This window comes from Numida meleagris, chromosome 1, assembly GCF_002078875.1.
Source record: "Numida meleagris isolate 19003 breed g44 Domestic line chromosome 1, NumMel1.0, whole genome shotgun sequence".
In the NCBI taxonomy this organism is placed as follows: Eukaryota; Metazoa; Chordata; class Aves; order Galliformes; family Numididae; genus Numida; species Numida meleagris.
This window is the reverse complement of record NC_034409.1, coordinates 59,648,889-59,666,403: the sequence shown is the minus strand read 5'-3', so window position 1 is coordinate 59,666,403 and position 17,515 is coordinate 59,648,889. Positions and strand designations below refer to the sequence as shown.

The window sequence follows — 17,515 nt, the reverse complement described above, 5'->3', positions numbered from 1 at the left end:
CTGCAACAGAAGAAGAAGGTGATATAAAAGAAGCTTCAAGCCCACTATTTCCCACATATTCTTTGGGCAGTTCCTCAGCCAAAACATAATGTAGGTCATCAATTTCTAAACCACAAAAGTGATGTGCAGTTGTGCCAGAGAATTCCTCTCTCCATGGGACCGATTTTGTTCCGCAAATCCATTTTTTTCACTCTTTTAGCATCAACTTATCCCTCACTGTGCAATGAATCGGCGAATTCCAGACATGGACACAAAGTGAAAAGAAGCGATCCTCCTATTTGTCAAGCAGGAAGTATCTGCAGTGCTGGTTATGACTTTGACTTCAAAGTTCTTCAGTTTCATTTATTGTGTCTGGGAGCCAGTGACTTGCCTGTAGTTATCTGAGCTCCATGCTCTGAGCAAGTTGCAAATGCAGCCCTAAACCCTAAGCATTTACATCAAGAACTAAGTGACAAGAAAAAGAAAAAAGCTGACTTACTGGTCCAGTACCAGCTGTGAGGTTCTGAAGAGCTCCCAGGGATGCTTCCTGAGTATAGTTTCTAGTACTCTTTGCTATCAAGGAGAGATATATCCTAATCAGTGTGGAATGCCAGAGCGATTCCACACCTCTGGGATTGCTCTTTTCCTCAGGTAGTGGGGTGTCCTGCTGCTTCTAAATATGTAAACAGAACAAGCTGTTAGAACCAGTAAGCTTATATGACATAATGCATCACAATCTAAAATAACCATTTCATAACTCTATGACCAGATGATTTTGCAGAGCTCATTACAGAGAACCTTCACGAGAATGAAAGTGAACATTATTTTAAGATAGACATTTACTGTATTATCACTGATATTTTAATAATCAAAGGGTCTAAAAATGAATTAAAAGCTGATTCAAGTTATTTTCTAAGATAAATATTTATTTCCTTGTTTTCGTTGATATTTTGGTTAGCTAGGTCAGAGACTGCAATTGAAAGTAAAGAATATTTTCATTTTTACTACCATATATTAGGATTATTTGTTAAAAAGTACCCATGTAGTATCCCAAGATCTATTATCAATCATATGAGTTGAAATATGGCAATTGGAAAGTCATGATGGAACAAGAATTTTTACCAGTAGGCTCATGTGTTAGGACATTTCTCATCTTTGATGATTCAGGGAATGAACCTGAAGTAATCCACTGCAGAGAAATAGGGATGTATTCTCCAAGAGAGATTATCCTGGTATTTGATAACACATAGCCAAGAGCACTCACTGCTACAGTCTTCTTGTCATAGGAATATGGATATGTTTGATGACTGATTAAAGTATGCTTAATTTGCAATAATTACATTTTTCCTAACTTTCATAGTCTAAGAACAGGTCTGATTTTGCTTCACTTTCATGAATTGAAATTATGCTATTGATAACCAGAAGATCCATGCTCACACTCCTTTAGATTTTAAGCTCCTCAGCAAGTATCAAGTTGTGAACACTAATGGTAACTGGAAGAAATTTCAGTATGTAACTGTACTGACCATTCCATCTGAAAATGGGAGATAGGTGAAGGGGAAGATGCTTTGCATCTCTAGCTATTGACATTGGGAGCTGAGCTGAAGGAGAAAGAGAAATAGCATGCTAAAACTGTACTCTGGATGGAACAGGATAAGCAGGAATAGACATCAGCAAAAATAATGGATAGGGGAGGAGCATCAATCCTTTTATTTCCCTTTCCTTCTCCCTGGTACCTGTTTTTCTCTCCAACAATTCCAGTTGGAAGAATATTTGGATCTGTACCACACAGCATCAAAATAAGAAGTCTGAAAGCCGGCAAGCCACAGAGATGGCAAAGCACCTTGTGCTAATCTCATTTGTGAAACTGCCACAATACCCAGTCATTGGCAGGACACTTGCACAACTGCTGTACATGGTGCAGACGCCAGTTAGATCCATCAGGTAATGAAACTGAGAGGCGGTATTTCTCAACTAATGAAACTGTGAATTGCTTTGTCATTTGTTCCATCAGCCATCTAACAAGATAATGGACGTTAGAAAAGGCTATTGATAAATTTACATTTTGAGGGTGAGTGTCACACTGCCAGATGCATCACCCATAGAGAAGCAAGCTAATTAGATCACAGCCTTATATTCTCCAGAAGTTGCTACATCTGATGCACAAAATGAGATGTAACGAAACATGTGCTTTACCTCTTTCACTTTTCTGCTCCGTGTTCCAAAACAGCCTGGTGTTCTGTCATTGGTAGAAATATTTCTTCTTTGCTTATAGATGCTTTGGGCATAGCTTTCAGGGAGTTCTATCTCTAGTTGGTAGGAAAGATTGTGAAGAATGCACACACAATTCTCTGTGGCCTAAAATAACAAAAGAATAGAAAATTTGGAAGCAATGGCATGTGTTGAAGGGACATGTATAGACAAAGAACTTTCATGTTTGGATCTTAAAACAATTAACTGCATAGCTTATAATGGTTTAAAGAAGAGCTACTCTTCATGCCAGTGATCCACAAGACTGCTTTTACACTGAGAAATTAAACATGTCCTGAGATGTTCCTAAGCACTCAGGCCAACTGGCTCACAGGGCTTGCATTCAGAGCAGGGTGCATGTCTGTTGGAAATCATCCTGGGATATTATAATTCCTGAATGTACCTGGGATTTGTTTGAGCACGTGCTATTTGGCACAGACCAGAAGTGTGCCAAGGAATGCACAGAAGCTTAAGAGCAAAGATGAACACATATACACCTAGTCAGTGTCAGCCGAAGGAAAGCTTTGTATCTTTCTGAAGGATACAGCACATTTTTGTGGTGGAATGCCATTTAAAAAAATAAATAAATTAGATGTGCCTTTCTGGGCATGACTGAGGTCAGACTGACAATTTCTGAATGATGAGTTCAGTGGCAAATAGTTTTATTGCCAGTTCTTCATTTTTTGAAAGCAAAAAAGGGACGAGTGGTTTTAGGACAAAACGCAGCAGGGAGCTACTGACACAAGTGTTATGTGCTGGATTCTCCCTGGAGCTACTGGCTCTGAATGCAGGAAGATGGAGAAGCTCAAGTAACTAATCCTAGGAAAGAGCTACAAATACACAGTAATTACCAGTACACAGCACAAGTTACAGCAGGAACACTAGAAGTGCCTCAGAGGCTAAGGTTAACCTCATAAGTGGCTCCTAGTCTTCTCACCTAACTTCACCCAGCTAAAAGACAAACATCTAGTCTAAGCAATGTTCAGGGTTCATCTGCAGTCAGTGCTGGGAGGAAGAGAAGGAGAAAACCTGTCTTTTGGAGTTGTCCACATCCTTGCAGTTACTGGCTTAGGCTGAATGCTTTACTTCCAAAAAAACTGAGGAAAATGTATTCCATTCTATAAGACATAAACTCCTATTTACTCCGCCACCCAGATTTAGGTTCTTCATTTCCTAAGGGCCATGTAGCATTTCCTATTCAGGAAAGTGCTCAGAATAATTCTTTAAAACTTCTAGCTAGCTAGCTCCCTTAAACAAGTAAAAAAGTAATATCTGAATCTTTAAAAGTTTCTAGTTCTCTGTGGTGATCCTTAAGACTGTTTTCCTAAAGCTAAGGTATGTTATTCTTTTAGACAGCAGGATAAAAAAGACTTTTAAAAGCTTCTTTTTGAACTTTCATCTTTGGTAGAAGTTCTAAAAGCATTGGAAATAAGTATAAATTTGGCAGCTACATCAGAACTCTTTCTGAATACTGATTTCAGAACAAAAACTTGCTCTCGATGATTTCCCCTAGGAAAAGACCTTCCAGCTTGAAGAATACCTTGTCATTAGGCTCGTGGTCTGCAATAGCTCCTTGAATATAATACACAAGAGAATCAATCAAACCGTCACACTCTCTCATCTTTTTCCTTCCTTCTGGGCCGGCAGAGCTCATGTTTCTGTGCAGGAAGAAATACATTGGTAAGAAGAGATTTAGTTGAAGATACTTCCTTGAGCCTCTCTGACAAACTTTTCCAGATAAACCTTAAAATACTAAAGTTAAGGACGACTGCTTCTTTTCTGTAGGGCTTTACAACAATATGAGACTCTGTTAAGTAAGACTTCAATTTTAGTGCATTCCCAGACAATAACAAATTAAAACAAGCTGTTGTGTTTGGATGGATAAGTTATGCCCCACTTCCAGTCTCCATCTCGATGTAATCTTTTCTAAACAAACAAATTGAACTTTTTTTCCCCCCGAATATTCCACTTTAAGCTATGTTTTTAATATTTGGGATATTGGCTATGTCAAACTATCATGGGAGAAGTACTTGCAAAAATTTCCTTTCAATAAGAAGTCTTTTAGCATTTACCTAAACCAAACCAATTCTTGATCACCCACCAACAGACATAAGTTCTGAGAGTTTTAGCAACATCTACACACAAACTATAAAAATTCTGGAAAACAGGAAACAGCTGTTTCTTTATAGCCTAAATTCATTTTTGTGCTTGTAAATGGACCGCAGAGTAAACCCAACTTTTCTGCTTGAAGATGATTGATTTCAGTTATGGGATCAAATTCACCAGACATCCCACGCGCTGTTAGAAGGGAGGGAAAGAAAGCTGAGCCTGCAGGCTAAGCTCAATGCAAGCAGCCAAGTAATGCATCGCAAGGCGGCAAGTGACTGCAGTCACTGCCAGCTGAACAGTGTGCAAATACTGAATCTTCTGCTACTGCCAGTGGGGAGAACATAGAGTCACAAAGCAGCTTGTGTTGGAAGGTACCTTGAGGCCCACTCAACTCAAATCCTCTGCCCTGAGCAGGGCTGCCACCCAGCAGCTCAGTCTGCTCAGGTCCCCATCCAGCCTGGCCTTGAACACCTCCAAGGATGGGGCACTCACAGCTTCTCTGGGCAGCCTGTGCCGAGGCCACACTACCCTCTGAGTAAGGAATTTCTTCCTAACATCTAGCCTAAAGTTCCCCTTATTAGTTTAAAACCATTCCCCATTGTCCTACCACTATCAGTCCATGTATAAAGTCAGTCTCCCATCTTGTTTATAAGCTTCCTTTAATGTACTGGAAGGTCACAATGAGATCTCCCCAGAGGCTTCCCCAGGCTGAACAAATTCCCTCAACTTTTCTTCATAGGAAGGGTGCTTTTCTACTTTCCCCCATTCCTCTGACAGTCCTCATAGTGGCTGAGCACCCTTCCTCACTTAGTTTGCTCTTTTGCCATTCTGTCTCATGTTCTCATGAGGACAACAGACCTGTTACTACTGATATTTGTTTCCCCTTGCCTGCAGAAAAAGACATTTAGAAAGGGTGGGAAAGAGCACTTCTTCTGAAGAGTTCCACCAAATCCTGCCAATTCTCTGTCAAATATTTCCTTGTGCACCTCTGTGGAGACACTTGGGTTCTCCGACCAGTGAATAGTTTTTCCACCCAACTGCGAACACAGTCTCAGTGCAGTGCCTCTGCTGCCCATGTGCCTCCCATTGCTCCTGCAGCCTTCAGCAGAGGAGATGTGAAGGGATAAGGAAGAGTTAAAAACACACTGCACTCTGCTGCTTCCTGGAGCATTCTTCTGGCTGCTGGCACCCAGGCAGACAAAGCTGAAGCCACTAGAAACTGCTCTGTCCAAGCGAGGGAAATGCCAGATGCTTTCTGCTGATGCTTCTGCTGTTCTACCACAGTGGCTCAGGCACTGCTGCACACGCTGTCTGCCTCCTCCAGACTCAAAAGAAAACACTGTATGTCCTACTTTCTACTCACATTTCTGTGCTTTGTGGTAACCTGAGTGCAACTTGAAAATGAATTATGAAAGCCATTTAAAAACCCTTGAAAAGCTAAGGACACGCTTCCTGCTTGAAGTTTGGCTCAAAATAAGCTACTGATTATCAGGGAAGTAGCAACACTTCATTTTGAGGTATAATTACTTTTACAATGGAACGACCTCTGAATTATGGAATGCTGGAGTTATAAATCTCAGCCTCATTATTCTGGCCTCCTGCTGCTCTGTTGGCCAAAAGGCTGCATGCAGTATCACATTCCTGCTTCTTTGTTTGAAATAACATTAAATCCAGCTCAGTGTTAGTATCTATCACAAACAAAGAGGGTCACGTTCTTTAAAGAATTTCAGGGAGTTTACTTTACCCTCTCATTTACCCACTGGAAAATACAACAGTTTCAAATGTTATTAATGACAAACTCAGAAAGGCACAGCTTTAAACTTTCCTGTGGCTTATGATAATAAAATACATGTGACATTTTTTACATACTGCCAGTGCAGTTTTGTCACCTCCTCCTGGGAAGCACATATTTAGGTTAAATATTAATGCTCTGTAATTACAGCTTTACTTTAGGTCATACTGTTAATAAGGTTCCTATTTATGAGTTCATTCATGCTCTCGTGGAATTATATATCACAGAATTAATACTGAGATTCCTCAATATGGCAACATTTTGGAATTCAATTTTACCTACATATGTCACATTTGAGTCATGTTGTCCTTTCGTCAGTTTATGGCTACGCTGACAGCAGTGTACATGCTACAGCCCTTCTAGTGCATAGCACAAATAGTTTCTGAGGTGCACAGACTAAAAATACCATTAAAAGATAAGTGCGGAATTTCCCCCACTGAAGACCTTCAGCTGATATAGCACTTCATCTTGTCACAGCACAAAAATCACTGAACTTTAGACAGTTATGACCATTCTGAATGGTTGTGCAAGGAAAAACCATCACTCGTACTTGCTGTCTAGCATGACTATGGGGTGGCACACAGCTTCATAGCTCAGGAAGCAGAGAAGAAGGTGAAGCTGAGGCACTGCCCTGCTCAGCAAAGGAAATGAATCACGGAACTGCTTCCTTGAGTTGCTGGCACTCAACTGTTTATCCAGTCAGAGATAACACTGTGCGTGTCTGCACGTGTGTGTGTACATATATGGCCATGCTGTTCTCCATCTCTCTCTCTCCTTATTACCGCAGTGTGCACTGGGAAGAGCTCCTACTCTCCAAATTGTCCAATTACAGTTGGAACCACTTTACTTTGAATGGGGTCAGATTTGGTTTTCAGGATTGGGTAGCATCATGTAAGAGTCAGTTTCTAAAAAATAATAATATCAGCATTTTGAAACAATGGCAACATTTTGCTTAGAAAATTGCAAAATTGACTTAATCTTGCCTTCGCAAGGACTTGAAGGTCCTGACAAATATAGCACCTCCCTCTGAGCTCAGGAATTTGACTCTTTTGTTGTGGAGCTCCTGGAGGCCTTGAAATATCCATCACTTGAGCAACTGGGCAATTCCCATTCTGGGCTGGGCTGGCCCAGAACTGCAGCTCCTGGCAACCTCATGGTAAGAGCCCAGGCTACCTAGAAATCTTCAAGCTTGCTATGCATTTCATCAGAGCATACTGAGACAAATACATCTATGAAAAAAAAGAATCAGATGGAGTTAAGATCAAGCATATTATTGTAGAAAACCTCTTGCGCTACACAATTCCTGACACCTCTGCCTTGCATCAGTAATGAATGGTTGGGAAAGTGCAGCATGAGACAGATTGCTCCTTGTAGGAATGCTCTCCTTCGAGTGACTTAGAACTTCGGTTTTGATGTAATTTAGCCATAATATATCTCTGACTTCTGGCATGCTTTAATACGCTCATCCTGGTGACATGCCCCAACTATACTGCATGCTAAAGTAGATGCACGTAACTACCTACGTGTCTCATTCATCTCACACCATGCATGGTATAACTGTATCTGTGACTAAAGCAGCCATTTTCCCATGTGTCAGTGGCACTTAAGGAGGTGCAGCTAGTTCCCTACTGAGAAATATTTTTGGATCCAGGTGAGGTAAGTACAAAGAATTGTAGCATAGTAAAATCAAACATGATTTTCACAGAAACAGAGTGACAACATGTGCAATTACATTGCAAATTGAACCAGATGAAAGGGATTTTCCCTTTAAGGCAGCACTGAGTCACACACTGGCAGATGTCGGAACAGGCTTTTGCATTGCTGTGAATGATCCACACCACTGATAAGAAGGCGGATTTTGCTCCTGGGACTCATTCTGCCAAAACTGGTAATTTGAATTTAACTCAATCATGTGACAACAATCTCCTGAATTGCTTCATGATGTTCCTGAATTACTTCAGGAAACTGTATTCCCTTCATGCCTTACACAATTTAAAAATGCAACAAGGAGAGAAAGGAAGCTATAGATTTACACTGTAATACTAGGCACCAGGCTGCAAGCTGCTTGCTGGAAATAACAAAATTCCTTTCAGGAACTGGGTGAGCAGACAGACCAACGAATAGACACAGGAAGATAAGAATGGATGGAAATAAACCTAAAGGAGTGGCAGTGCTGTGAAAAGGCCTTGCTTCAAAGACTTGTTATCATTTGTCATTTGTTTTACAACTTCAGTTAGAACCTTCCACTACAAGCTTGAGCTGCCATTACACTTTTCAACCAATAGTAAGGGCTTTGGCCTTACTTATCTCCAGATTAAATGAAACAAGATGGCTATGCAGCCTCCTGGTCTAAAGTGCAATGATAATACTTCCTCTGTCTACAGCTTCACAGTCTCATTGGGTCACTGTCAAAGGTAAAATAGAGCTGGCACAGACAACAGGAGAAAAACACTGATGAAAAATGAAGAGTTGTACCTATTTTACTGCCTGGGGAACCATGAGCTATGGTTAGCTGACTTTTCTGAACATGGTTGTCTGAGAAGTTTTGAAGAATTAGGATACATAGGGCCACAGGAAAGTCCGGTTACAGAGCAGTTTTAAAGGAGGACTCCAATGAAACACAGCAGTTGTAGCCATTAGCTCAAACACTTAAAAAAAAAAATGCTTTGCAGGAAGAAGTGCAACCAGTAAACATAAATTCTGGAAAGTTCAGTCCTTCAAGACAGCACCCAGGATAATGATCCCATTGGCAACTTCAGCAGATCATGTTCTATCCCTGAATAACAGAAATATCTTGCACTGCAGAGCTTTTGGAACAGGTATTTCAAGGTAAAAACATAAGAAGATCATTATCAGCATTCAAAGTACGATAGAAAGCCTTCTACTAAGCCTTCTTTTTAATTCACAAGAAAAGTCATCCCAAAGGTTTGTATAATTATATTCAAAACCATATATTCTGCACTCTTTTGACATCTTACATTTTCAGACTTGGAGGAAGAGTATGGAGGAAGAACCTAAATATCTCCAGGACACTTAGCCAATCCATTCCTCTTGGAACAAGAGGCAGTACTATCATGCACAAGACTTCAATGTCAAGAAAAGTAACTTTGCTTTTAAAAAACAGCAAGAGTTGTCTTGTCTGCGAAAAGTCTGCAGTACTCATCTCCATAGTTTAATACAGCAGTTTTACTTAATTGGCTTTTGTCAGACAACCAGAGAAGTCTTTTGATTTGCTTTACTCCGCCTGCTCAGAGCACAATGATTTTTATCATATTTCAGCACTGAACAATACCATCATTTATTCTGTCAATGCTAAATTTTGTGTTGTACGCAGCCTCATTTTGTTCTTTACAGTTTTGTGACCTACAGTTTCTGTGAAACTGCCAGAAGCAAAGCTTTAGGACAAAAAGCAGATCCAGAGAATGGGATTAACAAATCCTTCCAACTCCTTATCAGTGAGTGTATGTGCAGACCCAGGCAGCTGAAGTTTGGGATTCCACAATATGTCTTGCAGTTACTGGTTAGCAGAATGAGGAGTGTTCTGGTTGTTCACTCATTCCAGTGCTAGCATCTGCAATATTATCTGCTAGATGTGGATTCACTTTCTGTCCTGAAACTCTGTTAAAGAGAGCTTTAATTTACTATCTGTAAGTATGTGGCACCATGCACACACCCATGCCAGATGACAGCATTAGATGTGGACTGTAGCTGACTCTGTCAGGCAATGGTTGCGTGCAAGTTTTTGGAAAGAAGTTCTGGCATTCTTCTATACCTAAGCACTGTACTATACATAATGTATTGCACTTCAAAGTTCTAATTTTACTCTGTAATAGAAGCTGCAGGCTATAAACTTTATCAACATGCACAACAAACATGTTAGTATTACAAAAGGGAAGACTAATTACAGATTTATATTCTGGCACATAAATCTACTCTTTAAACATCTTTATTAGCAACATAATTCCCTCAGTGCACAGTTTTCTTTATTTTGTAATATGCTGTTCTCATAGATTTTGTGCAAATATATTATTTTTAAATAGTACATAAGTAAAGAATACTTCTGGTGATACTTTGGGAATAAAGAGAAGCAAATTAATTCATATTAAAAATCTTGGATTTCTGGTCTGTGGAAATATAAGCCTCTTTAAAATCTATTATCTGCTAGAAAGTATGTTGGCAATCCTACATATCAGCTTTACCTGTGAATTCAAGGCCTTGTTCTCCTCTCAGTTACAATGTGCAGTGTTTGAGCATTTAAAAATGACAAGGACATGGACATCCTATTTTTTAAAGTAGCCAGTGTATCTTTGTGCAAAGGTCAGTTTGAGAGACTTTCATTAAGGCTGTAGAACTATCTGCAGCCTTAGAGCAGCCCCACTCACTTTCTGTACAGAGTAAGGTACATTCAGAATCTTCTTTTCTTTAATTTAAAACAACCCAGTTACTGTAACTCATTATTTGTCATATACCAAGTGGTGTCACGTTGCTACAACAAACTCTGAAAGAATAATACCACATTAAAACTAAGAATAATCCTGTGACCCCCATATGCTGGCTTGCTGCGAAGAGATGGTTCTGGAGTCCAAAGCAGGAGCAGGTGCAAAGTGGCACATCCAACTGGACTGGTTTCTGTACAAATGCAGCTCCAGTAAATTCATATGAAAAAAGATGATCTACTTCATTTTACAGACAACACCACTAGCCAGAGTGATTTTATTATGGGTAGTTAATGTTTCTCTGCATTTGTTTTTGAGCTATCAGAGAAAGTTAAAGTTAATTATTAATTAAACCTGAAGTTACTTAGTAGTTGGTGGGCTGACAGAGAAAGATACCTTATTGTTGAGTATTTTGTATTGCTAACAATTCTTTTGTCCTCTGAAATCACTCATGAGTCAGACAAGGGACTATTTACCCAGTACAAATTCATACCTTACTAATACAATTACTCTGCTGCTGGACGTGTTAGCAAAACAGTAATGTACAAGGCAAAACCAGGCAGTTTCCCAAGCCTCTAAATTTCTAACTTAATTCCTTGTACTTCACTAAAAAGATTTTAAAACATAGGCCATGCCTTGTCACTTATACCATTATTTTTTTTCAAACTCTGTTCATTTGTATAAACAAAAGACATATTTCTGATACTCACATTTGCATTTACTTAATGTGCAATGACTTTGAACTCACAAAAAACTCAAAGGGCCACACTTCAATAGATTGTTATTTTTAAAGGCGTATCCTGTTTTAAAGATGTGACTTTTATACTTCTGTCAGTTAGGAGTGGGTCTACCTTAGTAGTCTTTTGTACTGTTTCTCTGTTCTAATCACTACTGTGTTCATGAAGCTGTTAGCTGACTGCTGTAGTAGATGCACAAATCTAATTCTATTCGTCCACCCTGTGGCTGCAGCCTGGCCTTTATAGATCTGAACTTGTGCAAAAAGTTGGATGTGGTTAATTTTGATTCAAAAATGACTTTTTTTCCTAATTTAGTTACTTACCAATCTGTATGCAGTCTCTTCTCTTGGTGCCATCTCAGTTCAAAGCAAGCAAGAAAATGAGTGTGTGCAGGCCTGTTTTATCACCACTATATTTTAGGTACTAGTGAACTGAGTGCTCACCTCAAGCATCCTGTGGCATTGTAGAAGATATCAGGGTCAGGTAGAACACTTGACTTGGGGTAATCTCTATCTGGCCAGCCAGAGCAAGGGATAAGAACAGCTTCTGTCAGTGTATGTAGGGCTTCTTTAACCAACAGGTGCTTCAGCTGGTCATTGGAAGACAAATTCCACAACAAACCTGCAATATCCAAAATAAAATCAGAGTGGCAAAAGATTCCTCCCCAGTTTGAAAGACCTAATCTCAGACTTCTTGAAGTTAATCAAGAAGAGCCTGACTCGCTCCTGACATCCTCAAGAGGAGCACAAGGGCATGATTAGAGTTCACCAGCCACCATGACACAACATTGCACAACACCCTCCCACATGTGATTGCACACTGCTCAGTCTTCAGAGTCTTCACTGAGAATCTGGAGGTTTTTTTCTTGTTTCGTGTCATGAGATAAGTATTTTGGCATTCAGTCATATGTGGACTAAATGAATGTGCTCTTCCTTTATCTTGAGCTACTGCAATGAGCCATAGTATGTATGTCTAAGAGGCTCTACGGTGTCAAAAAAACAAATCTGAACTACACCGTGGAGTTTCTTTGTCCAAGTAGTACTTCTTGGATTGAACATTGCTAATGTCTGAAATGGGTGCCTATTGATTCATACGTCTTCTCTCTAGGGATATGGAAAAAAATAGGAAAAAATTAGTGAATGCACAAGGAATTTGATTTCCTATGTCCTCCCATTGAACAGGTAAGTGACAGAGCTTTTGGACATACTTTCATGACTGGAGAGCACAGCACAAATTTTACCTTAACACTGAAACGAGAAATAAATAGCTCACCGAAGGCTCACTATTGCACCACTTATTAATTTTGACCGTGTCCCGCAGCTGTATGAGGTTCACAAAGAAAACAGTTCCTAACGTTAAACTCCCCTCACTGAGGATGCAGCTAGCTGTTTGACACAGGAAAATGTGTATGTACATTCACAGCAATGTACTGCAACTCTGGAAGCGAACTTTTCCTGCATGATGGGACTTTGATCCAAGAGGAAATGATGCTGAAAAAGGATGTACTCATCTGTGTATCAGAGTCAGAACTCTACATACTCTAATGTCTGACTGAGAATGGTCTTCCATTGCTCTGCATGCACATCGCCAATTTGCAGCTAGCTCAATCACCAAAGTAACACAAATGAAATAGTTAAGAACCCCCAATACCCATGATCATTTACACATTTCCAGGGAGGAATTCATCCCTTTTAGATGCGTGGCAGACTGGTTGCACTTTCAAGTACCATCAAAATGCTGGAGAATAAACTTGCAAAGGGAGTAGATGTGAGGCACAAATAGTGACTTTACAGGTCTTTGGAAACCTGCTGGAAAATGGGAGATGCCCATTACCACATTTCTCAAAGACTTGATAGCAAAATTCCTCATAGGAGGGAAAAATTTACCTTAATCGCCGGTTGGCTGTTACTTTCCACATATTTGTCACTAAACAAACCATTAAGTAACAACACAAACCATCAAATAACACTACACACTTCATTAACTTACAATGTACAAACACTGAAACAAATATCCAATATAATATTGTAAAATTGATTAGCTCTACTTCTATTCCAACAGATGAAAAATCTTTTTAAAGTAGTCTTCCCCTAGACATGTATTTCTGCTTTTCACTACAAAGGCATTCATTGTTTCCCCCCACTTGCTGTTCTGTGTTTCTCAGACCTCCTCCTCCAAACACTGGCAAGGTATTAGTGAATGTTCCTTTCATCAGCTCACAACAAAAAATGTTTCTTTTGTATCTCCTAACACTTTGAATTTAATCACAGCTATTGTGAACAACACTAAAATAAAAACAAAACCCAGCCAGAAGCGGCCCATTCGTTCTTCTGGGATCAGCTCTCCAACCTCTGAATTAGGGGATAAAAGGAAGAATGTACTTTCCTGGGGGATAAGTAAGGCTTACAGGAAATCAGACATGCAGTCCAAAGGGCATTGGTGAGAGATGCATGTTAAGACAGAACAGCACAAATGTGTAGGCACAAGGACAGAATATCATATTAAAAGGAACAAGTGCATTCTGAATTATAGATGGATACCTAGAATAGAGGTCAGAATTGTCGGAACAGAATCTGAATATTGCTTACATTGTAAATTTTCTGACAAATACTGCCTTTGCCCACAGGCACTGTCTCACTGAGGTCAGAAGGATTCTCTCAATGGCATTCTGGTTTTGAACAAATTTGTTCACTTTTAAAAATATCTTTAAAAGTGGGCTCTTTTCTTGCAGCTATATGCTGTAATGTATTCACAGTGGCATATTTTTCCTTTAGATGATTATTTGGGAAAATGGGTGGGGTATACTTTGAAATTTATTTTTCTTTTTATGACAGATCTGTTTGTGCAGTAATCTTCCCTGCAGAAAAATTTTCTTTCATTTCTTAGATTTACGCTGCATGATAACAAGATCACAAGGTTAGGTACTCCCTAAAGGCTCATCTGGCTTACCTTCAAAAGTTGATCTTTTTTTGTTCATGCCTCAACCATTTTCCTTTCTGATCCTCAATGTGCTCACTAAATGCTAAAAATGCCATTCCTCTCTTGGCTCCTGCACTGTCTCAAAGTGACATCTTCTCTCATTGCTCAGGAGTAACCTCATTCCTTTTGTAAGATATGCAAGAAGTTTGTATGTCAGACAGAGGTCAAAGCCTATGGCTCCTTTACTTTAGTTGTATCAATGACTTTAAGAAACTAGCAAACCCAGTCAATGCAATCTTGTGGGATCCTTGTTATCCCTAAGAATAAAGCACAGAATTTGCCTGTCTTCGAGAGCTGGGGAAGAAATGTGGCTGGAAGCAACATTAATATTCTCAGAGAAAATCATTCAACAAGGCTGCCCTCCATTCTGTGGTCTCCTTGCAGCTTGCCAAGGAGCCAGAAGAATTTCACAAGTGATGACAGAAGATCTGCTGTAGTGCCATTTTCACCAAGAGACCCAGCATACTTCTTCCTGACTGCACATTTGGTCCTGAACATAGTACAGTGTTTCTCCTGTCTTTTATTTTTAAAGCCATGCTTTGCACCTTATAGGCATGAAATTTTATCAGAATACTTTGCCTTATGATAGCCAAAACAACCTGCTCAATGCTGTTTAAATAATTTGTTTGTGTCTTGAATGCTTCATACATAAACGTTATGCTCAAAGACAGTAGTCATTGAAGAAAAAAAAGGTACCTCTCCATCCATTTTCACATGGATGAAGGGAAAGACAGTAACATTCACAGTACCTATATCCATACAAGTCCTCTTGCAAGAACATTCAGGGGTCCTATAAGAAATGATGAAATGGCAAGCAAGAAATGAGCAAAGCTTTCTGGTCACTGTGTCACCATTTTCACTGCTCCCCTCTCTAGTGCATAAATGCACGAAGAGACAATGCACTATGCAATAAACTACTTAATGACCCAATTCGGTATGTGATGAATGTGAAAAACTTTAAGACATTTGGAAGATACAAAGCAATAGAACAGAGCCAAAAGAGCCAACAATACAAAACTTTGTTCTACAGCTTAGGGAGCACAGCTCAAATACTTAAAAGAATGCAGAATTACAGAAGGTCTCAACATGCCTTTGCTTCAAGGCAGGGCTGTTGACACATTCTGTATCTTTTTTAAGCTCTGTTATTTTAATAGCTTCTGTTCCTGTTGCCTTTAAAGAACACTTGAAATACATCCCCATTCATTTATTCATGGTGTTTTCTTACAGTTATAAAATATAAGCCAGCTCTTCCTTTGCATGCTAACTAAAATGGATGTGGGTCACAAGTAGTTGATTTCCCCAAAACAGGAGGGCAGGGATGAAGGAGTGGGCATTTCTTAACTGGTTGCTGCAAAGCCAACAAGGCAGTAATCACAGGTTTCTTGTGAGAAATGGTAGCCATTTCCCCCCAGCATTCCTAATGCTACACTGATGTACAAGAGATGTAATGTGGGGTTTCTGATCCAAAGGGCTCTTCCTCCAAAATCTCAGTGGGCCATGCTCATTTTTAACAATTCCTCATGGAAACCAGAAACAAAAGGATGAGGATATAACCCTCACAGAAACTGACTTACGAATGCAGGTCACTCCACTGATTGTTTCATATTATTTTTACAATCAAATGGTTGTAAAGCAATTCTCTCTCTCGCACACAAAGGAAGCACGGTGTTGCTGTGGTAGTATTCTCTTGTCACTCATCTGAGAAGATAGACTCTGGGGTACAAACAGCTACAAGTGAGCACGCTCAAAGAAGGAAGCAGTGCACCTGTATTCTATCCCCAGTGCTTGACAGTTCTGGAGGACAGATCCAACACAGACTCCAGAAAGGAACTCCCAGAACCACAGAGAGGGCTGAGGGCTAAGCTGCTGTAGAAATAGTGGGCATAAAGTATGGTCCCAGGCACCTCTGGGACTGCTCAGAGCAGAGTTCATCAATATGGTTTGATAGAATTTCTATTATTTTGTAGAATATTAAGACATTTGATTCCACAAATACATAGACACTTCATTTCTGAAGAAGCTTTGACAGGGAAAGTTGCAGTTCCTAGTCTTTTCTTGCTATTGGTCTTCTGTAAAGACCTTGGTATCTCACCTTAAGAGAAGAAATTAGAATAGGTGACAATGCTCTTGGACTCAGTCACCAAACATTGGCCTAAGTAAGCAATCAGGCACCTCTGTACTACTTAAAGCACTTCATGCTTGAATGCACAGAAAACACTACCTGTTATTTGCTTTTTAGTTTCTACATCCTTGGTATATCGGAGTAAACGGAGCAAGATAGGGATCCCTTTCTGCTCTGACACTTCCAATTTGTTGTCATTGTCTTCAAACACCAAGTTTCTCAAAGCACCACACACTGCTCGCTGAATATCCTCGTTTTGAACGTCAAGAAGCTGTATAAGTTTGGGGATACCACCAAGTGAGAAGACCTGTGAAGAAAAGAAAACAGCAGAGAATGGTTAGATAATGATAATGACAAATTCCATCTCTCCCTTGCCAAAAACTTTAAACATTGTTGTAGGATCTTTTTTTTTTTCATTTTCTCATTTGAAACACTTAAAGCACAGAGCATTAATCACTTGGACATGACTGCTGACCTCTGAGCTTTTATATGACTCATAGTTAAAATCCACAACTAAGGGAGGCATCATATTTTAGTAATTAATGCAAGAGAATGAAACTAAATCACTTCAGCTCTGCCACAGATTTGACTTGCTGACAAGACATTCAATTGCTCTGTATTTTAGCTTCTATGTTGGTGAGATGGATATTTGAGATGTAACTCTGGAATATTCATAAACTGCTTTGAGATTTCTGGATGTAATGCATTCCTGATGTGCCAAGTTGTTTTTTTTTTTTTTTCTCAGCAGCCAGACTTGTGGGAAAATAATATTTTTCCCTGTCAACTTCTGTGCATGTGGTGAATATATATTAAGTAAGAATGCATTTTACTTAGTACTTATCTGTGGCATACTGAGAAAAGAATAGTTAACTTCAAAATGTAGACAATTAGAACATTGTAAGCTAGTCAGCTACTGAATCCCACATGTAACAAAGACTACTCTTCAGCATCTAATTGTTAGAAAATGGGGTTTTGGCCCCAAATGAATGAAGAATTAAGATGTTCTTTTACAGCAGCTATAAGGAGGAAACAAATAATTTCCAAGTTCTACGTGTTGTAGCAAATGATGAATCCAACATGAGCTGTAATGTGGATAAGCAAGCCTAGGCTC

The 17,515-nt window shown here is 39.5% G+C and overlaps 1 protein-coding gene across 1 annotated transcript in view; it reads right to left on the bottom strand.

Annotated features, from left to right (window-relative positions):
• The window catches only part of PKP2 (plakophilin 2), a gene marked incomplete at its 5' end in the record, with an annotated part of 41,644 nt that overhangs the window by 7,079 nt on the left and 17,050 nt on the right, over positions 1–17,515 (bottom strand). The window contains 5 exons of the mRNA XM_021395754.1: positions 479–652; positions 2,176–2,337; positions 3,770–3,887; positions 11,747–11,924; positions 16,504–16,711. Coding sequence (XP_021251429.1) covers positions 479–652; positions 2,176–2,337; positions 3,770–3,887; positions 11,747–11,924; positions 16,504–16,711 — 840 coding nt within the window. The remainder of the gene's footprint in view (positions 1–478; positions 653–2,175; positions 2,338–3,769; positions 3,888–11,746; positions 11,925–16,503; positions 16,712–17,515) is intronic.